Source organism: Tenrec ecaudatus, chromosome 3 (genome assembly GCF_050624435.1).
Source record: "Tenrec ecaudatus isolate mTenEca1 chromosome 3, mTenEca1.hap1, whole genome shotgun sequence".
NCBI lineage: Eukaryota > Metazoa > Chordata > Mammalia > Afrosoricida > Tenrecidae > Tenrec > Tenrec ecaudatus.
Window position 1 is genome coordinate 220725813 of NC_134532.1, and position 21078 is coordinate 220746890.

Here is a 21078-nt window from a genome sequence, read left to right on the forward strand (position 1 = left end):
AGTCTGAAACTGATTAAGCATGCAATCAAGATGCATTGATAGTTATTGGTGACTGGAGCACAAAAGTTATAAACAAAGAGGAAGGAACAGTAGATGGAAAATATGGTCTTGGTGACAGATGAAGCTGGAGGATCGCATGATGGAATTTTGCAAGACCAACAATTTGTTCATAGCAAATACCTTTTCAACAACACAAAAGGTGACTACACATGGACGTCTCCAGAGGGAATCCACAGACATCAAATGGACGACATCTGGGGAGAGGGAGGATGGGGACGCTCACTATCAGCAGCTGAAACCAGGCAGGGGCCGCCTGTGGGACAGAGCACAGTTGCTCATATGTAAGTCCAGGGTGCAGCTGAAGAAAATGGAGACCAGTCCACAGGAGCCAAAATACAACCTCGAGCCTCTGCCACCTGGATTTTGAGAACAGATTTGCTGCACTGAACACGCACGGCGGAGGCCTGAGGAGCTGTGGGAAGATGTCAGGAGCATCATTCACAAAGAAGGCAAAAGGTCACTAAAATGACAGGAAAAGAGCAATGTGGATGTCCGAAGAGACTCTGAAACTTGCTCTTAATCGTAGAGTATCTAAAGCAAATGGGAGAGAGGATGAAGTCAAGGAGCTGAGTAGACTATTCCAAAGGGCAGCTTGAGAAGACAAAGCCAAATATAATACTGAAATGTGCAAGGACCTCGAATTTAAGGAAAAATTGAGTAGGAGGACATGCTCAGCATATCTGAACTGGAAAGAGCTCAAGAAAAAAATTCAAACCTAAAATTTCAATTTTGAAAGATTCTATAGGCAAAATATTGAATGATTCAGGAAGCATCCAGAGAGGATGGAAGGAAGACACAGAGTTGGTGCACCGTAAAGAACTGGCGGAAGGAAGAAGTCCGAGCCGCTCTGAACAAGCTAGCCAGAAACAAGGCTCCCGGCACTGACGGAACACCCACTGAAATGTTTCAGCAGCTGAAGACGCGCCGGAAGCACTCACTCTGTGAAGACATCTACCTGGCCAACTGACAGGAAGAGATCTATATTTGTGCCCATTCCAAATAAAAGTGACTTAACAGTTCAAACTATAGAACATCATTGATATCGTGCCTAAGTAAAATTTTTCTTAAGATCATTCAACAATGGTTACAACAGCATATTGGCAAGGAACTGTCAGAAGATCCAGAAGAGGACGTGGAACAAGGGACAGCATTACCTATGTCAAATGGATCTTCGCTGAAGCAGAGAATTCCAGAGAGACGTTGACTTGTGTCTCCTTGGCTGTGTGAAGGCATCCGACTGTGTGGACCGGAATAAACTGTGGATCGCCTTGAGAAGAAGGGGCATTCCGGAACCCCGCACTGTGCTGGTGCAGAACGTACGTGTGCCTGGGGCAAGAGGCGGCGTGAGAACAGAACGAGGGCGCCCTGCAGGGTTGAAGACCAGGGAAGAGGTGGGCCAGGGTTGTGTCCTCCCCCATATTGTCCACTCTGTGGGCTGAGCACATCATCAGCGGAGCTGGGTTATAGGAACCAGAGTGGGCATCAGGATCGGAGGAAGGCTCATGAACAACCTGCGCTGTGCAGATGACAGAACCCTGCCTGCTGACGGTGAGGAGGACTTGGAGCCTGTGCTGATGAAGCTCAAGGACTGCGGCCCCCAGTGTGGAGGACGGCTCAGTGGGAGGAAGAGCCCGATCCTCACCAATGGACCAACAGGTCACAGCATGATCAGTGGACCAAAGGTTGAAGTTGTCAAGGATTTTGTCTTACTTGGATCCACAAACAATGCTCATGGTACCAGCAGGTAAGAGGTCAAACGATGTGTTGCATTAGGTCAATCTGCTGCACAAGACCTCTTCAGAGTATTGAGGAGCAACGATGCTCCTTTGAGGACTAAGGTGCGCCTGACCAAAGCCATAGTGTTCTCCACCGCCTCATGTGCACTTGATGATTAGACACTGAATAAGGAAGGCCATAGAAGATGGATGCATTTGAATTGTGATGCTGGAGAGGAATGTTGAAAGTACTGTAGACTGCTAAAAGGACAAACAGACTATATTGGAAGAGGTAAGGCCAGAGTGCTCCTTAGAGGCAAGGATGGCAAGACTTGGTCTTTAACACGTGGCACATGTGGTCAGGAGAGACCAGTCCCTGGAGAAGGACATGTGCTTGGTCAAGTGGAGGGTGGTGCAGAAGAAGAAGGCCTTCGACGAGATGGATGGACACTGGGACTGCATCAGTGGGCTCAGGCATAGTAACCGTTGTGAGCACAGTGCAGGACCGGGCTGTGTTTCGTTCTGTTGTGCACGGGTCGCTGTGGGTTGGAGCTGATTTGATGGCATCTCACAAAAGCACCAACATCAGCTTCTCACTTGACAAAGACACAACAACAACAGATTGGCCAGCCAGGGCGGATGTCCTGAGAGGGGTGGTGTCCGGGAAGTTGGGTGGATGGTGCTGCTGGGTTGGGCTGACGTCAGCATCTGAGGCCTCTGGTTTGCTTCCTTCCCCCCCATGGCCTGCTTCTCAGGAGCTGGGTCCCTGGGGCAGCGGCAGTGTTACCATCTGGGGCTCCCCTGGTTCCCAGGCACTTGTTTACAATGCTAACAGCTTGACTTTAAGCATGCGGGCATCAGGCTGTAAGGAGGACCTGGCAGGCAGTCCCAGAGGTTACAGAGGACTGTCACTGGCCAGATCGTCAGCACAGGTGGTCTGTGCTGAAGGGGCAGCAAGTCTGTGAAGGGCAGTTAGCTCTATGAGGTTCAGGGGAGCAGCAAGGTTGGGAGTGTGCAGAGGACAGGCACAACAGGTGTGTGTGCATGTGTGTGTGTGTGTGTAGTGAGGGGGTATGGGGTCTAGGGTTGTGCGTACGTATGTATGTGTGTGGAATGTGAAATGTAGGGGGTGTCAGTGTAGGGGTGTGTGGAATGTGTGCATGGGGGTGGAGTACAGGGGTGTATGGTCTATGGGTGCCTGCAGAGTCCAGGAACACGTGCTGTCTGTGGGTGGGTGGGGTGCAGAGTCCAGGAACACGTGCTGTTTGTGGGTGGGTGGGGTACAGTTGTCAAGGATTCCATCTTGCTTGGACCCCCCAATCAATGGTCGTGGAGGCAGCAGAGAGGTGAAATGACGCACTGCACACAACCTCTTTAAAGCATTGACAGGCCAGGAGGTTACTTTGGGAACCAAGTCACCAGTGCATGTGAAAGCTGGACCTCAAGTGAGGAAGCCCGAGGAAGAATGGATACATCTGAATCACCCACGGGGCTGGAGAAGAACATTGAAAGAACAAATAGACCTGTTCTGGAAGAAGTGCGGCCAGAGTGCTCCTGAAAAGCAAAGATGACAAGACTTGGCCTCACGGACTTTGGACACATTGTTAGGAGGGAGCAGCCCCTGGGGAAGGACATCGTACTTGGTCAAGTAGAGGGCCCTCAAGGAGATGGACGGACACAACAGCGGGAGCAATGGGCTCAGGCATGAGCACGATCGTAGGAGGACAAAGACCAGGCAGTGTCTCATGTACACTGTTGTGTACAGTGGCTGTGAGTCAGAACCAGCCTGGTGGCACCCGACAACAGCCATAACCACCACAGCGAGCGCGTCAAGAGATCAACAGGACACTGCGCACCCCTGAGCAACAAGATGAAGCCACAAGACACCTGGCATACCCGGAGAATGTTATGTCGCGTGAAATTAGTCACCCACAGAAGGATGAATATGGGGGTTTAATAAGCAGTTTAAATTGTGGAATACAAAATTGGTGACCTGAAATGCAAACCCCCATCTAATACACAATTTATAAACGTTTTTCTTTTTTTAATTGGTTGGTGTTCGGCCATATCAAGAGGTAGAAGCAGCATGTGGTCAGGAACCAATCAGATTGAAAGAAGTCCACGCTGCACGGGAGGCATGAGGACAAGCAAAGCCCTGAAGTGCTCCCAATACTGCTGATCCAAGCCGAGATATCCAGAGATGGCCGTCCCACGGGAGGAGACCCAGATCTGTGCCCATCCCAAAGGAAGGCGGCCAAGGAAATGATGGGACAATATCTGTAGTAGCACAACACAGCGTTCACGGGAGGACGTGAGACAGAAGGTGTCATTGCTGGTGTCAGATGGTCCTTGGCTGAAGGCAGAGAGCACCAGAAAGAGGTTTGTTGTGTGTCTGACTGCGTGGCCCAAGAATGGGCATCCCAGGACACCTGACTGTGCTCGTGCAGAACCTATACCCAAAGTAAGAGGCAGTTATTGGAACCGATCAAGGGCCGTGTGGTTTGAAACCCAGAAGGTGGGCCTCCGGGTTGTGCCCTTCACCACTCTTAGGCGACCTGTGTACTGAGCAAGTACTCTGAGAAGAACTCAACTTCAGCAGAGCAGCCTACCCTGTGCAGACAGCACAACCTGCTTGCTGAAAGGGAGGAGCTCTTGAAGCACTTATGGACAACGATCATCAGAGAACAAAAGTCCTCACGACTGCACCAACAGACAGCGAACGTCATGATAAATGGAGAAAGTACTTGTTTCCGACGATTCCATTTCACTTGGGTCCACAGTCAATGCCATCGAAGTAGGAGTGAAGAAGTTAAATGGTGCAATGTATCAGGCAAGCCAGTTGCAAAAGACTTCTTGCAAGTTTCAAAAACAAAGATTTTACCTGGAGGGTTTAGGTGCACCTGATGAGGGTATTTCCAGCCACCTTACAGGTATGCGAAGGACCCTCGAGCTGGCCTCTCCCGGCACGGTCAGCAGTCTCCCCTCCCTCCCCCCTCTGCTGGCCTGAGGAGAGAGACGAGGGTCTCTCCTCCGGAAAGAGCCTCGGAACCCACAGGGCGGTCCTGCCCTGCCCCGTTGCGTTGCTCTGAGCCAGCATCGACAGGACGGCGGTGAGTGTGGCTTGACCCACACGTGAAAGCTGGGCAAACAGCAGGGAAGACCAAAGAAGAACCGAGGTCTTTGCCTTATGGTGACGACAAAGAACGTGGAATATACCGGGCACGGCCAAAAGGACGCACAAGTCTGCTTGGAAGCAGGGCAGCCAGGATGCTCCTGAGAAGTGAGGACACAAGACTGTTTCATGTTCTTTGGGCACGCTGTCAGGGGCCAGTCCCTGGAGTCCAGGATCCTGCCTGGACAGTTATGCGTCCTGGAATCTCATCCCGATGTGTCCTGGCATTCTTTTCTGATATGTCCTGGAATCCCCACTCTTCCCAGTGCTTGTAATAGCAGACAGGCAGCACAGAGGAGGCTGCTCGGTCACATGGCTTGGCCCCGAGGTGGCTCGCGGGCTGGACCCAGGAGGGAGCTGCAGGACCAGGAAGTCTCTGATGCTCCGGTGGATGCACAACTGACTTGAGGGTGTCTAACAGCAGCTGCAGGGGCTGCAGCTGCGGCTCAGATGTCACAGGGATTAGGAGGATGGTGCAGGGCTGTGCGGGGTTGGGTCGGAACAGACTCGATGGCACTGAACAACAACAAAACTATTCATGTTATCTTCTTTCCTCAGCTGGCAGCCCTCTCTCAGCCCCCCCAGGATCCAGCTTCTGGCAGGTTGTAGGCTTGGGGCCCAGTGGTATAGGCAGGCTGCAAGTTCGGGGCCCAGTGGTGCAGGCAGGCTGCAGGCTCAGAGCCCGTGGTGCAGGCAGGTGCAGGCTGAGTCCAGTGGTGCAGGCAGGTGCAGGCTCAGAGCCCAGTGGTGCAGGCAGGTGCAGGCAGACTGCAGGCTCAGAGCCCAGTGGTGCAGGCAAGTGCAGGCTCAGAACCCAGTGGTGCAGGCAGACTTCAGGCTCAGAGCCCAGTGATACAGGCAGACTGCAGGCTCAGAGCCCAGTGGTGCAGGCAGGCTGCAGACTCAGAGCCCATGATGCAGGCAGACTGCAGGCTCAGAGCCCAGTGATGCATGCAGGCTCAGAGCCCGTGGTGCAGGCAGGTGCAGGCTCAGAGCCCAGTGGTGCAGGCAGACTGCAGGCTCAGAGCCCAGTGGTGCAGGCACACTGCAGGCTCAGAGCCCAGTGGTGCAGGCACACTGCAGGCTCAGAGCCCAGTGGTGCAGGCACACTGCAGGCTCAGAGCCCAGTGGTGCAGGCACACTGCAGGCTCAGAGCCCAGTGATGCAGGCACGTGCAGGCTCAGAGCCGATGATGCAGGCAGGTGCAGGCTCAGAGCCCAGTGGTGCAGGCAGGTGCAGGCAGACTGCAGGCTCAGAGCCCAGTGGTGCAGGCAGGCTGCAGACTCAGAGCCCATGATGCAGGCAGACTGCAGGCTCAGAGCCCAGTAATGCATGCAGGCTCAGAGCCCGTGGTGCAGGCAGGTGCAGGCTCAGAGCCCAGTGGTGCAGGCAGGCTGCAGGCTCAGAGCCCAGTGATGCAGGCAGGTGCAGGCTCAGAGCCCAGTGGTGCAGGCAGGTGCAGGCTCAGAGCCCAGTGGTGCAGGCACACTGCAGGCTCAGAGCCCAGTGGTGCAGGCAGGTGCAGGCTCAGAGCCCAGTGGTGCAGGCAGGTGCAGGCTCAGAGCCCAGTGGTGCAGGCACACTGCAGGCTCAGAGCCCAGTGATGCAGGCACGTGCAGGCTCAGAGCCGATGATGCAGGCAGGCTCAGAGCCCAGTAGTGCAGGCAGGTGCAGTCTCACAACCCAGTGGTGCAGGCAGACTGCAGGCTCAGAGCCTGTGGTGTAGGCAGGTGCAGGCTCAGAGCTCATGGTGTAGGCAGGTGCAGGCAGTCCTGTGTTGGGTGTAGAGGTGCTGTGACTTGAGGGCCAGGTGATGATGAGCTCACAGACAGCCACCTTCTACCTTGACCCTCTATACCACCTCTGCACTGCGCTCATAGCCCCCCAGGGACTCATGGGGCTGCCCTCTGACCATGTACCCGGCGGGTGGGGCTGGGGTCCTGTCAGCCGGGAGACTCCCGGCTGTCTGCCTGGTGGGGGAAGAGGCCTGGGACGCTGTCAGCCCGGCCCCCGACGTGTGCACTTGTTTCTCACAGAAGCATGTTGTGGAGACATTTTTTGGATTTGACGAGGAGTCTGTGGACTCAGAAACGCTGTCCGAGACGTCCTACAACACGGACAGGACAGACCGGACGCCGGCCACTCCTGAGGAGGACATGGAGGAGGTGGGCTGCCCTGCTGTAGCCCCCGTGCCCCCGAGGGGGTTCTCATTCCAGGCCCCCACTGTTCTGCCCTCTGGGTGCTCTTTCAGACGGTCTCCCCTCAGCCCTCTGCTGTCCCTCCTGAGTGGTCTCTCAGGGTGCCTCCCCCTCAGGTTTTTGCCCTCCCCCCCACCGAATCCCAAATGGTCTTTCCAGGGGCCTCTCCCTCAGACCCTGGCTGTCAACCCTTGAAGGGGTCTTTCAGGGGTCTCCTAGGCTGGCCACCCCCCAGGGTCCAGGTGGCCACTGGAAAATGCAGCCTCAGTGTGGCTTGTCATCTTTGCTACCCTATGGGGACCCCAGGGACACATGTCAGGTTCTCATAGGGGCTTAAGGATCCCTTTCACACAAGGTCGTAAGGGAGGGGCTCCAGTCCCACTCTCAGCCAGGCCCAGCCCCACTTGGTCGGGCTGTGGTTCTAGGGACGCCTTAGGGTGGTGACTGAGTCCCCTGGGGCAACCAGATGACCACAGGGCACCTTGTTATAGCATTATGTCACATGATACTTCATCATGCCACTTCACACGTGTCACCTCACTCCACATACATCGCATGTCACCTCACTTCATCACACCTGTCACACATCACATCACATCTTCTGTCACAGCACCCTGTGTCACACCCCATCACTCAGGTCACACCATACCATGTCACCCTGCACATCACACAGGTGGGGCCATCGTGCCGCATCACACCTGTCATCACACGTGTCGGGCCCTGCCACACGTGACGTCACACTGCATCACACACCACGTCGCGTCACAGGCCCCTGTCGTCCCTCACGCCCAGACCACAACACGGGAGGAGTCGGACCTGCGGTTCTGCCAGCTGACCAGAGAGTACCAGGCGCTGCAGCGGGCCTATGCCCTGCTCCAGGAGCAGGTTGGCGGGACGCTGGATGCTGAGAGAGAGGCCCGGGTGAGCAGGGGGACTGGGTCCAGTAGTTGGGGTCTTTGTAGTCCTGGGGGTGGGCAAGGGCAGGAACTCACATCCGAAGGGGCCCCACCTCCTGCTGGTGGGACGGCTCCCCAGACAGACGGATGGCTGGCTGATGACAGCACAGGCTGAGCCTGACTCGGACACTCCCCCTTGTCTTGAGACCCATCAGGCCCCTCAGGGATTCAGCTCCCAGTCCCTCTGCTCCTCTCCCTTTGTCCCCCCTCAATGTCTCCAGGCAGTATCTGTGCCCCACTCCAAGGCTGGAGAAGCTTTCAAAAAAGCCAGTCCCAGGACCAGCTTGCTGCTGGCCCTGCACTGAGGCTGCTTTTATTTAAATTCCACCTTAATGGCCAAGACTTACAGCTGAGAGGTTTCACCTAAATTCCAGAATCCTGGCACTCTGAGAAGTCCGGGGCTGTCAGCATAGCCTCCCCATTATGCTGAATGGACACAGGCTTGGCCTCCAGTTGTCATATCCCTGGCCTATCCTGTCACCCCCCCTCATCACCCCCTCTGCTCCCTGTGACCCCCTCATGACCCCTCTGCTCCCTGAGACCCCCTCATCACCCCTTCTGCTCCCTGAAACCCCCTCATCACTCCCTCTGCTCCCTGAGACCCCCTGATCACCCCCTCTGCTCCCTGTCACCCCCCTCATCACCCCTTCTGCTCCCAATCACCCATACCCAGTGGCCCTGCCCATGGTTCTGTTTCCTCATTTGTGAAACCGAGGTCCAACAAATTGCCTCCCTCCGAGGCCTTTTCAGCCTAGAACTTCCTATCTGTGCCCGAGGGGGAGGGGTGACCTTTCACAGCAGGTGGCTCTGCCAGGCCTGCCTCCCTGGGCCTCTGCACTGTCCTGCTGACCCTGCCTCGCCCTCGCACTGCCCCGCCCAGACTCGGGAGCAGCTTCAAGCAGACCTGCTGCGGTGCCAGGCCAAAATCGAGGACCTGGAGAAGCTCCTGGGGGAGAAGGGCCAGGTGAGTCGCAGCCTCTCACAAGGGTGACCTTGATGCCGCGGGGGTGGGGGGGGATGGGGGGTGGAGGGGTGGGGGGTGGTGGAGGGGAGGGGGGGGTGGGGGGGAGGTGAGGGGTGGCCTTGATGCTGGGGGGCTGGAGGTGGCTTGGGGCGTGCTGGGAGCATGGGGGGCTTTGGGGGAAGAACTGGCAGAGCCGACAAAATCCCCTCTGCTGCCCTGCCTGTCTGTCCCGCGATCTGGTCAGCCTCACACAGAGCTGAATTCTAATGTGGCCTTTTCTCCGACCGCGGCCAAGGAAGCCTCATGGGTTCTTCCGGAAGCCCTTGGCCCCAAATGTCTTTCAGACTCGCTGGCTCCCATGGGGGTTGGGCTGCAGGGACCTCACTCAGGAGGCTCCACCCATGGACAGGCACTCAGAGGAGGGGTGCCTGGTCCCGATGCTCTTTCCTGAGGCTGTGTCTGCTGACTGTGCGAGTCAGATTGGGATAGATGCCACGCCCCCCCCCCCCCCCCCCCCGACATCAGGGCCCTAGACTGTGTGGGAGTGCCACACAGAGCAGGGTGGGGGCCGAGGCACCGGCTCTAATAGCCACACACTAGTATCATCTCGGCCTGCCCCAGGGCTTGGGAGGTCTCACCCTTTGCCGTGTCTCCTTTAGGACTCCAGGTGGGTGGAAGAGAAACAGCTGCTGATCAGAACGAACCAGGACCTGTTGGAGAAGGTGCCAGCAGCCCCGCCCCCAGGAGCCCCGCCCCTGGAGCCCCGCCCCCGGGAGCCCCGCCCTGTTCAGAGCCCTACCGTCATGGCCAGCACCCTGGCCCTCACCAAGGATGCATACCCCATGGCCCTGACATCCAGTCCTCAGTGGGCACCATAGGGTGGGCAGGGTCAGAGGCAGAGCCAGGGTCGTCAGCCCGGCTCCTAGCATGCCCTGTGCCCTGTGGGTTTCCTGGGTAGGTGGCTGTCCCCATCACCACGTTTTCCCCTAGAACACCCCCACCCCACGAAGACCCTCTGTTCTCACCCTGGTTGTCCACGCAGGAGGGCCTGACAGGCCTTCAGGGGTCAGCACCAGCACAGTTGCTTACCTCAGGGGTCCTACCCATCAGCTCTGAGGCCTGGGGGTGTGGGGGGTATCCTGCCTGCTGGGTGTGAGGCCTGGGGGGTTGTTGGGCTGTCAGCTCAGGCCTGAGGTGGTGGGGTCCCACCCTTCACCTCTGAGGCCTGGCGCAGGCAGGGGGAGGTTCTGCCAGTGGTAGGAGGCCGACAGTGCTGTGGCCTGTCAGTGCGGAGGCCGGGGTGGGAGGGTCTTGCCCCGTGGCTCTGAGGCCTATTGGAGCTGAGGGCCACCTCCATTGGGCCACTGTCTGCTGGCTCTCTCCTTTCCTGAGCTTTCCTGGGGGTAGGAAGGTCACTGCACTGCTGAGGGGGCATCTGTGCTCCCGTCCCTTTGGTGTGTTTCCCCACCCCACCCCCAGTGCCAGTGACAAGCAGAAGACGGTCCCCACGGCCCTGATGGCACCACCTGAGACCCCCTGCCCTCCCTCGGAAGTCGGGGTTACAGGGCCTGCAGTCTCTGTGCTGACATGGGCCCTCGCTCACCCCCTCTGCCCCAGATCTGCAGGCTGGAGGTGGAGGAGAGCCAGCTGAAGGATGAGATGCAGGAGGCCAAGGACCAGAATGAGCTGCTGGAGTTCCGGGTGCTGGAGCTGGAGGTCCGAGACCCCCCCTGCTGTAAGCTCCCCAACGGGGGGGCGGACATGCTCTTTGAGCCCAAACTGAAGTTCATGTGAGGCCCAGGGGTGTCCGAGTGTGTGCAGGGACAGTTTCTCTGAGCGACCTCACTGCCTTACCCTGGAGAAGCGCCGGGTGCACGGCCGCGGAGCTGCATCCCCCACTGGCCCACTGCCCACCGCCCGTTTTGCACTTAATAAAGGGGTTTGTTTTTGCAACGTGTCGCGATGTCTCTCCTGTGTCACCTGGGGTTTCTGTGAGTAACCTTGTGACCATGCACAGCCTGCTCATCCTCTGAAGTGGTAGGAGGCCGAAGCTAGCTGTCACCTGACCCAGCCTGTGGTCAGCACTCTGGCCAGTCCCTGCACCGGGACATTCTTTCTTGGCCAAGACCTGTGAGAGAGGCCAGGAGGCAGGTGGGCAGAGGCTGGCCTCTGGCCAATACTGCCACCTCGTGGCCACTTCATAGCAGCAAAATTAAACGGAAAACTCAGCCCTCCAGTGGACGCCAGTTCAGTGACCCCATAGGACAGGGTAGAACTGCCCCTGTAGGTCTCTGAGACTGTCACTCTTGATGGGAGTAGACAGCCTCATCTTTCTCCCTCTGAGTAGCTAGTGGTTCTGAACTGCTGACCTTGCGGTGTGTAATCAGTACACCTCCAGGGGTAAATCAGCTTATCACCCAGATCCTTCCTGGGTCCTGACCCCCTGAGTCTCCTCTGCTCCTCCCCAGTGCCTGCTCACTGCTGGGCACAGAGCACCTGCCTATTAGCCTTGTGGCTGTTGGGCACTGGCCCCTTGGGTCTGACTCTGACCCTCAGGTCAGGGTAGAGCTGCCCAGGTAATGTTATGGGAGCAGGTGGCCAGATCTGGCTCCTGCAGAGTGCCCCATGAGTGAGAACCACCGCTGAGGGTGGCTGAGGATGCTTCTTGGTGCTGTGACACTGGGCGGTGCTGGTGCAGCTGTCTTTGTGGGAAGATGAACAGCTTGTCCGTTGGAGTCTGGATTTGAACTCAGGCCGTCTTGCCCATGCCCACTGTCTGCACCTGAGGCCAGTTCCTGCACATCTCCCCAACACTCACCCTAGGGGCTTGATGCTGAAGTCCTGCCCGGCCTCCTCCCTGCCCAGCCCCTAATCTGGGTCCTGAACCTACCGTCCATGTGTCCCAGGTCTGCCACCCATGATGGTCTCTTTCCCTTCTCTGTCCTGGCTCTGCCAGGGGCTGTGATCCTTTAGACCCTGCCCCCATGAACCCCCGGATCCCCTCTCCCTGCTGTAACTCCTCTGTCCCCTAGACCTCTCAGCTTGGAGCCCCCACCTCTAGGTCCCCCAGGGTGGACTTTCTCTTGTCCCAGCACCTGCTCCAGCACCTGCCAGGGGGCCCCTCAGGCTGGCCTGTTCCAGTCTTGGGGACCGGGTGTGGCTGGGGCTGGGGCCACTTGCCTGGGGCCTTCGCCCCTGTGCCTGGCTGAGGGGTGGCCTTGGGCCAGGTGGACCCCCTCCCTACAGGGTGAAATGTACATTTGCCTGTAAGGTGGCCCCCGTGGAAACCTTGCTCCACCTGGGAGATCACCAGGCTTCTGGACTGCCGGCAGAGGAGAAACTGGAGCCCTCATCCATACTGCATGGGCTGAAACCCAAGCACCTCTTAGGACAAACCCCGATCACATCTCGGCCACGTGGGCACCAGCTGGAAGCCTCCGGGCCACCACCTGGGACCAGAACTCCAGGCTGAATCCACCAGCCGTCCCCCTGCTACGCCTGGCTTGGGAGCCGCCTGCACGATGGACACGCAAGGTCCCACTGAGAAGAGCTTCCGCTATGTGGTTCAAGTGCCCAGCAGTGAGGGGCTGGACATGGTGCACGTGGACCTGAAGGTCAACACGGCCTGGCTGTTTCAGGATTCGGACGGTGGGGGCGCGGAGCACGGGCTCCTTCTGGAAAGAGTGGCCAGTGGTCCCAGCATGGACACAGGGGTGTTCAGGGAACAATTGGTCTCCTCTGAGCAGGAGCTGCTGGCAGCCATGGACAAGCGCGTGGTGTCCGAGTCTGGACTGAGGAGCAGGTGAGCTTGGCTCCAACTTTCCTTGCACATCCCTGACCAGCCGATGCCTTCTATCTGACAACCCCCACCACCCCACAACCCTCTACCCAGCAATGAGGACCTTCCAGGCATCTGCCATCTGGCTCCCCACCCAGCACATGATATCTTATTCTCTGGGCACCCTGGTATCTGACCCCCAGCACATGGTCTCCCCTCTACCTGGGTATACTACTATCCCACCTCCCACCCACCACATAATGGTCCTCCCTCCCCAAGCATCTAAGAAACCTCTGTCCCAGGACCTGACCATCCCCCTTCCTGGGCATCCCCCACATCTTTCCCCAGCACCTGAAGGCCTCCTCCCCAGGCATCCCAGCATCCCGCCATGCCTGATGGGCTCCCTGGTTGTGAGAGGGCATGGTCACGTGATGCTGGCCTGAGTTGAGGTTGGCACTGGCTGTGCCTTCTCACCTTCCCTAGTGTCTTGGGCCTGTAGTCTCAGGTCACAGCCTAGGAGGCAGCAGAGGCTCCCAGGCCCAGAAGCCAAGGGCTTGCTCCCCCTGCCCTGCTGCCCACCTGGACTTTGGCTGTGTATATCCTGGCCCAGCTTCTGCGTGGCCTGCCTCTGTCCATCACCTCTGGTGCCCACATGTGTGTCCCTCCAGTCCTGGGCCCCAGGCTGCCCTCCTCCTTGCCAGCCTCGGGCTGCTTTTTCTTTGGTGTCATGGGGGACCTGGGCTTGGTTTGCCCAGCAGGCTGACTTGGCCCCACAGGCACCCTTAACCCTGGCCTTTCCTGATGACACCTCACACCCAGGTAGGCAGGGGGGCTGCTCCTGCTGCCGCTGCCGGGACAGGTCCAATGGATCAGTAGGGGTTCTCATGCCCACAGGCCAGCACTTGGTTCTGAGGGTCGGTTGGAGATTCTGAGAGGCAGCATCTGGCTCTGATAGGTTAGCAGGGCAGTTCTGATAATTAACATGGGACACAGGTCCAGGTGGACCTGGTAAGCTGCTGGGCTGGTTCTGACACATCCCTAGGGGAGTCCTGATGGGGCACAGGGTGGTTCTGATGGGGTTCTAGGCTGGTTCTGTTGTGATTAGAGAACAAAACACTGCTCAGGTGGGCGTCCTCTCACAACTATTCTGTTTGAGCCCGTTGTTGCGGCCGCGGTGTCCGCCCTTCTCTTCTTTTCTGCCGCTCCTCCACTTCTCCGAGTGTGGTGGCCTTCTCTGGAGACCAGTCTCTCCTGACAGCATGTCCACAGTACGTGAGACACAGTCGCTGTGTACTAGCTCCTCTTACATGAAGGCAGCGTCTGCCCTCCCAGCACTGGCTTGTTTTGCTCAGCGGGCTGTTTCCGTGGTCCACATGTGAGCTGGCAGTGTGGAGCCCAGCTCTACTTCTCGCTGCGGCACAGGACCGGCTGATGCTTGTCTTGAACACGCACACTCACGTGCTAAATCCTGGTGAGGCTGCTGCCCATTAGGCAGCCTTAAGGCCTCCTGTTGCTGGGCCATTCCCTCACAGCGGCCAGGCTGGTGGCTGGGATGGAGCCAGAAGCCCAGCCAGACCCCCCATAGCTCCCGGCAAGCAACTCCAGACGGAGCTGCAGCGCGTGGGTCAGCGGCTTCCACAGAGCATCACTAGGACTCCTCTGCAGTTTATTCAGCGACCAAGGCGCCTGCTGCCCCACTTCCAGTGTGAGGGCGTGTCCGTTTCTGGTGCTGTCACAGCTTGGCAGGCCCTTCCCCCCTCGCTCAGTCGGGAAGCCAGGGCCAGGGTGCAGCCACCTCCTCCCTTTCTTTCCCCTTTGGAGGAGTCTCTAGGACAGGTGCCTGGTCTTCCAGCTTGTGGCGCTGTGTCCTCAGCGCGTGCCCCTCCCTCACCCTGCGTGGGTCTTCACATGGGCATCTCCTGTGGTCATGAGCGCTCTAGTGGCACTGAGGGCTGGGATGGTGAACCTTGGACACCCCGAGGTACTGCCATCTGAAAGGAGTGACTTCAGTCCTGAACTGAAGCTCGTTTAAATTAAACTCAGGTTTTTCTTTCTAATATTCTTTTAAAAAGCAGTCAGCCATTTGTGGAAATTGTACTGTTTGGAAAACAAAGAAGGCAAACAGTGGGCTCTCTAACCTGGATGAAGAGCTGTTTGGGGCCTGGGAAGAATGTTTGTGCCGGTGACCCCAGAAAAGGGGCCTTGGTCTGCAGGGGCTCAGCAATAGGACTGTCGCTGTGAATGCAGAGTTCGAAACCCACTGCCGCGCAATGCCTTCCGGCTCCTGGGGACACCGGCTGACAGAGCGGCGGGCCCACGGGTTTCCAAGGCTGACAGACAGCCTGCCTCAACTGTGCCCCGCCCTGCCCCTGCGGAGAGGCTGTTGGGCCTCACCCAGCGAACCACCAGGCCCCCCTTCAACAAGCTTGGAGCCAAGAATGCCTTGGCAGCTGAGACAGGTTGGTGTCATAAAGTCTTGGTTCATATCCTGACTCCCAACAGGAACTTCTCCAGGGATTCCTGCAGCTTCCATTCTCAAACCAAACCACACCAAAGCCACTGCTTTGGGCTGGAAATCAGAGTGACCCCGGTAGGTCCCCACGCTGCACAACCGTAGGAGGAGCAGCCTCGCCTTCTTCCCGAAGGGTAGCTTGGGGTTTGAACTGCCTACCTTGTGGAGAGCAGCCCAGCATACCCGGGACCGCACTGCCAGGGCTCCTTGGATTTCTACTTGCCCTCTGCCAATCATTTGTGACGAAGGTAGAGAGGTAGAGAGACGGGACAGAGAATGTGACAGTAAAGTAGCTGCCATTAGGGGTCCTCTCCCCGGGCTCAGGATACAGCAACCTCCCAGGGCAGCACTGCTTGCTGACAGTGCTTCAGCTTGCAGTTCCACAGCCCTTTGCAACATTGGCCTGCCTCTTCCCACCCCTGCCCACCAGTGAGGCTGAGCCTGGGTGTCCTCTCCCCCTTCCCAAGCTGGCTCTTCCCTGCCATTGGGAGCAGTGTCTGTGCCCACTTTGAGATGGTTCTACGGCCTCCATCACGTGTTGGCTTGGTGTCATTCCAGAGCGTCTGTTTGAAGATTGCTTTCCCCAGACCATTTCCTACTGGGTGACCCTGCATCCTCCCAGCCTCCCCCAGAGTCACACCCTGGGGATGCCGGGCCCAGAGCCTGGCCGTCCTGCCTTCAGTGTAAGCACAGGGGCAACATCAGGGGGCTGGATCCTGACTCACAGTTAATTTAATTGGCAGGCTGGTGCCACCGGGCTTCACGGGCAGTGCTCTGGCTCACTTTGGGAGTAGTTGATGACTGCCCCCACAGGGCACCTCCCGCTGCACTTTTGAGAGAGGAGGACATGTTGGGCCTTGGTCTCGACAAGAATATGCCACTGTGCTTGTGCCTCAGCAGGACCCACTGTCTCTGTGGCTGCCCCCCCCCCAGACGCCCACCCAGAGGGGCTGTACAGGACAGAGGGGTTTTCTCACGGCTTGGAAGACTGAGGGCAGACTGACTGGGGTCACAGGCCCTGCTCCTCTGTGGTCCTGGGGGACGTTCCTTCCACTTGTCTTTCAGTCTCTAGTCCAAGCATTCCTGGGTGTTCCTGGATGCTCATTACTAGGTGCTTGTTCCTGGGCTCTCCTGGGTCCCCACTCCTTGCTTATAGATGGCACCTCACATGCTGCTTCCCTGTGTGCGATTGTTCCCGTGTCTGCTGTGCTCTTTTGTACAATATCACCCTGGAGGGATGAGGGTTTGAACCCCTGCTCCAGGGTGGTCTCTGTGTTCGTCTGGGTAGACAAGAGAAACAAAGTCATAGACACTCATATGTGTATAATAAAGAGCTTTATCTATAAGAGCAGTTGAATATTGAGAAGACATCCCAGCCCAGTCCACATCAAGTCCATAAGTCTGATATTAGCCCATGTGTTCAATACCAGTCTATAAATTTCTCTTTCAGATTCATGCAACACATGCAATGACACCAAGTGCAGGAAGATCACAGGCCAGTGGGTGGAAAGTCTTGTGGATCCAATGGCAGTGGAAGCAACTCAGCACTGGCAGGGGTCTCCATGTGGCTCCTCCAGCTCAGGGCACTAGCGCAGCTCCATGTGTCTTGTCAGCTACAATGTCACCCAGGGAGTGAGCATGTGTCCCACCTCCAATGAGTTATTTATCTCCTTTGCACCTCCAAATGAGGTCATCAAGCTGTGACCTGATTGTCAGGGTAAACTCCACCCCTGCACTCTAATACTCTCAAATTGACAACAGATTATGTAACTACCACAGCCTCGCTAGTGTAAAAGACACCATCTGCAGAGAAACCCAATTTCCTAAAGGAGCCCTCCCAGCCTCAGCGCAGAAGCCAAGATGCCTGTGTGCCTGCTGAGGGCACTGGCTCTGTAACTCTCTGACTGGGAGTAATGACCCCACTGTCCATTGAGGAAACAGAGGGTCATGGTGGGCCCCAGCCCGTCCTGGGACAGGCTGCCTGGGACACAGCTTCCACCTCTCCCCAGGTGGGTCAGGCACCCTGGTTGTCAGAAAATCAGCTCAGGAACCAGCTCTCTCTGGAGGAGGTCCCCCCTCCACAACGGCCCAAGGCCGACTGCCCGAGGCAGAGCTCAGACAGGCCTCCATGCTCTCCCCTCCTCCTGGGCACAGGGATGCTATGGGTCAGAACCGACCCAATAGCAGCTGACCGCAACAACACCAGGAAGTCAGTGGCGGGCTTGTGAATGCAGCAGAGCTTGAGTACACTGTGCTGCTGGTATCCCGTGCCCTTGACTCAGGTCAGACTCACAGCAGCCTGCATGACAGCAGGACACACTGTCTGATCCCGTGCCACCCTCACAATTGTTATCATGGTCGAGCCCACTGATGCAGCCACTGTGTCCATCCGTCTTGTCGAGGGACGTCCTCTCTTTTGTTGCCCTTCCCCTTTACCAACATGATGGCCTTCTCCAGGGACTGGTCAATGTGTGCCAAGTAGGTGAGGCCGAGTCTCGCCATCTGGGCTTTTGAGGAGCCCTCTGGCTGACCTTCCTCCAGGGCAGGTCGGTTTGTCCTTTTTGGAGGAATTGTGCAGTTTCTGATACGCATTAGGGTGGGGCTGTGATTCTTGATGAAGAAATGGCTGGCAGGCTCCCTCAATTTCAGCTGACTCAGATGTCAGCCTGGTAACGTTTCTGGTGATTTTTGGCTCCTTGGCCAGTGTGTGTTTTCTCTGGGGTGACCTGGAGTTTGTGACTGTCTTTTCTGTGCATGATCAACAGGCTGATGCCAGGTCACATGCCAGAACCCTGCAATTGCATCCTCAGCGCAGGCCACAGGGCAAGTTGTGCAGTTCACAGCAGGACCAGGCACAGCTGCTGGCGCAAGCTCTCATCTACAGACTGAGGAGGGGTTTCCGTCACCTCCTTGGAAGGCCTCCTGAGAGCGAGGTGGCACTGGGTGACAGGACACAGGTTGAGGGCAGGAGCCACCAGCTCTGGCCGCTTGCCCAACCATCTGACCCTGCTTCCTGGTATGTGAGGCTGCCACACTGATGGAATCCACAGGACAAATGTTTCACTGGCCTCTGGGCTGGGCATGGGCATTCTGCTGTCTCTGGAATGTGGAGCTCCTGGCTTTGGTCAAAAGAAGCCTGTGACCTAGCTTAGCCCACGCTGAAATAAAGGCACACATAGTGTACAAAGTGTTACTTTGAATGCTGGGTGAGGAAATGTTGTCTGCAGTGCTCTGGCCCCTCGGGCACCTCTCACACCTGAGTGACAGCCTTCCTGCCCTGCCTGCCACAGGATTCGGGAGCTGGAGCTGTCCGAGCAGAGACTGCTACGGAAGGTGGACCGGCTGAGCACCTGGGCAGCCCAGGAGAGGAGCGCCTCCTTGCAGGCTCAGAGGCAGCTGGAGGTGCTGCAGGATGAGCTTGCCAACCAGGTACCCTTCCCCAGTGTGTCCCCCTCCCATGTGAGTCTGCTCTCCCCAGGAAAGCCACCAGATGCAGCAACCATACACTAATGATGGGCCAGCCTGGGAGCAATGGCAAGGTGGTGAGGTGGTGGGGTGGGCCCCATCTTGCTGGTCTGCAAAAGGGCCCACTAGGCCACCCTGCCTACCCCATGGATCTCCTGTGGGGCCCTGGAGGTTCTGGGGTGGTTTGAGTCTGTCCCCTGGTTGGGGAGGGAGCTGAGAGCAGGGAGTGGTCTGTGAGGACCTGACAGTGCCCAGAGCATCTGATAGGCCTGCAGCAGGCTCTGCGCCAGCCAGGGATCAGGTGGGGGTCAGCTGTGGGTGGGGCTACCTAGGGCCAGAGGGTGCTGAAACCAGGTTCTGGAGTCTGGGAGATGGGCAGGCACGTGGGGTGGGAGTTAGGGAGTCGGGGAGTGGACTAAGGTGGCAATGGTGGGCAAGGCCAGGTGGTACTGGGAACAACAGGGGGCAGGGAGGTGCTGGAGGGTCCTGCCTGCTATCCCCAAGGCCTGGGCGGAATGGATGGCAGTGGGAGCCAGTGTAAGGGCAGGCTTGGGACAACTGGCCATTTGCGTATCACTTAATCGTAGTGCTGGTCTCATGGAGGCAGCGATTCTTGGGTCTGAGCCCTGTGCAGGGCAAAGTGACCTCAGGCTAGCACCATGCCAGGCAGTGTGATCTGGGTCTAACCACTATGTTGGACAGAGTGACCTCAGTCTGAGCGCTATGCCAGTGCCGTAGCCCCTGTGGGCCTCAGTTTCCCCTCTGTGAGATGGTAGTGGCATTGGGACAGCTGTCTGTGGCTGTCAGACAGTTGTTCTTGAAGTGGTCCAAGGCAGGTGGCAAGGGCTAGAGAGTGGCAGACAGTGCCTCACGGCTGCGCACTCAGGGCCCTGCGGGCTGCCAGCACTGGGGCTGGTTGAAGGCCCTGCAGGCAAGCACTTGCTGGTCACAGCAGTCTGGGAAGCTAGCCAGGTGGGCAAAAGGAGGTAGGAAGTCGCTTCCGGAGATGTCGACCCCATGTGCATGCATGTGAGTGTGTGCACGTGTGCGTGTTTTGTGGACATAACGCCCTACTTCACAATACTATGAGTTTGTATCCACTTGAGGGCATTGAGTGTGGTTTTGGTTCGGTGGTCTACTGAGTGTACCAAAGTGGGGTGGGAAGGTTTGAAATCCCGCAAGAATGACCAGGTTGTGGGGACACACCCACCTCGGGAGCCCAGGCTGTTGGGGAAAGTGCCCTTCACGCGCTCCGCATCCCCTGCAGGGCAGGCCCACCAGAGCTCACCAAACCGAGGCTGCCTGTAATCCGTCAGTGCACAGTCTACGGGGTCCCTAACCCAGCAATCGAGATAAACAGTCTTAAACGAATGGCAAAACCCACGATGACCCGACTGGGCGTGTGAGCACGGCGGGAGCAGCTGTGCCACGTGTCCCTTGGGGCTCTGACGCCCTGCCGCCTGTTGCAGGTGCAGGAGCAGGAGCGTGTGGCCCGGCGGCTGCGGGCGCGGCTGCGGCGCAGGGAGGAGGCGCTGGGCTGGCAGGCAGCGGCCCTGGAGCGCGGGCGGCGGACGCAGAGGCGCCAGCTGGGCCTGGCGCGCGAGCAGGAGCGCGAGCTGCGTGCTCAGGTGCGGCGGCTGGAGCGCGACGTGCGGCGCCTGTGTCGCGCCGCAGGTCGACTGCTGGCAGAGCTGGACGCGTCGCGTGCGCAGGGCCAGGACGCTGCGGCGGCGGCGCGAGGGCGGCAGGAGGAGCGAGCCACTGAGGGCCGCCTCTGGGCGCAGCTGGAGGAACTTCGCTGCTGTGTATTCGAGCTGCAGCTGTCTGAGATCGGCCTGCAGGGCCAGGTGGAGGACCTCACGCAGCAAAATGAGAGCCTGCGAGAGAAGCTGGGTGCGGAGCCCCCAGGGGAGAAAGCGTGGGGCACAGCCCCTGCTGGTCACTGCGCTCTGGTAAGTGGCCCGAGTCCAGGGCCAGAGTGATGGGCAGTGCCCCTCTTCCGCTATAGCCACTCCCAGGTCAAGTCATGGGCTGCACTCTCCAGCCTTCCGCTCATCACCAGCTTCACCCATCCGTCCTCCATCCACACATTTACCCACCCACCTGCCTACAGGTTCCTGCGCCCACCATTCGCCCACCGCACCACCTCCCACACCCCTCCTGACTAGCTCCACACCCACCCAACTGCCCATCCTTCCACACCCAACCACTCTCTTCCCCACCTTTGCCTGCCAGCTGTCAACATGATCGCACACCTT

The 21078-nt window shown here is 58.0% G+C and overlaps 2 protein-coding genes across 3 annotated transcripts in view; both read left to right on the plus strand.

The window, feature by feature from the left end:
- The window catches only part of JAKMIP1 (janus kinase and microtubule interacting protein 1), a 33260-nt gene extending 22401 nt beyond the window's left edge, over positions 1-10859 (plus strand). For both annotated transcript variants that reach the window (XM_075545049.1, XM_075545050.1), the window contains 5 exons: positions 6984-7112; positions 7938-8066; positions 8982-9065; positions 9725-9787; positions 10683-10859. In XM_075545049.1, coding sequence (XP_075401164.1) covers positions 6984-7112; positions 7938-8066; positions 8982-9065; positions 9725-9787; positions 10683-10859 — 582 coding nt within the window. The remainder of the gene's footprint in view (positions 1-6983; positions 7113-7937; positions 8067-8981; positions 9066-9724; positions 9788-10682) is intronic.
- Positions 10860-12586: 1727 nt separating this feature from the next.
- Positions 12587-21078, plus strand: part of C3H4orf50 (chromosome 3 C4orf50 homolog) — a 45470-nt gene continuing 36978 nt past the window's right edge. Inside the window, exons 1-3 of the mRNA XM_075543616.1 lie at positions 12587-12867; positions 18646-18814; positions 20299-20772. Coding sequence (XP_075399731.1) covers positions 12587-12867; positions 18646-18814; positions 20299-20772 — 924 coding nt within the window. The remainder of the gene's footprint in view (positions 12868-18645; positions 18815-20298; positions 20773-21078) is intronic.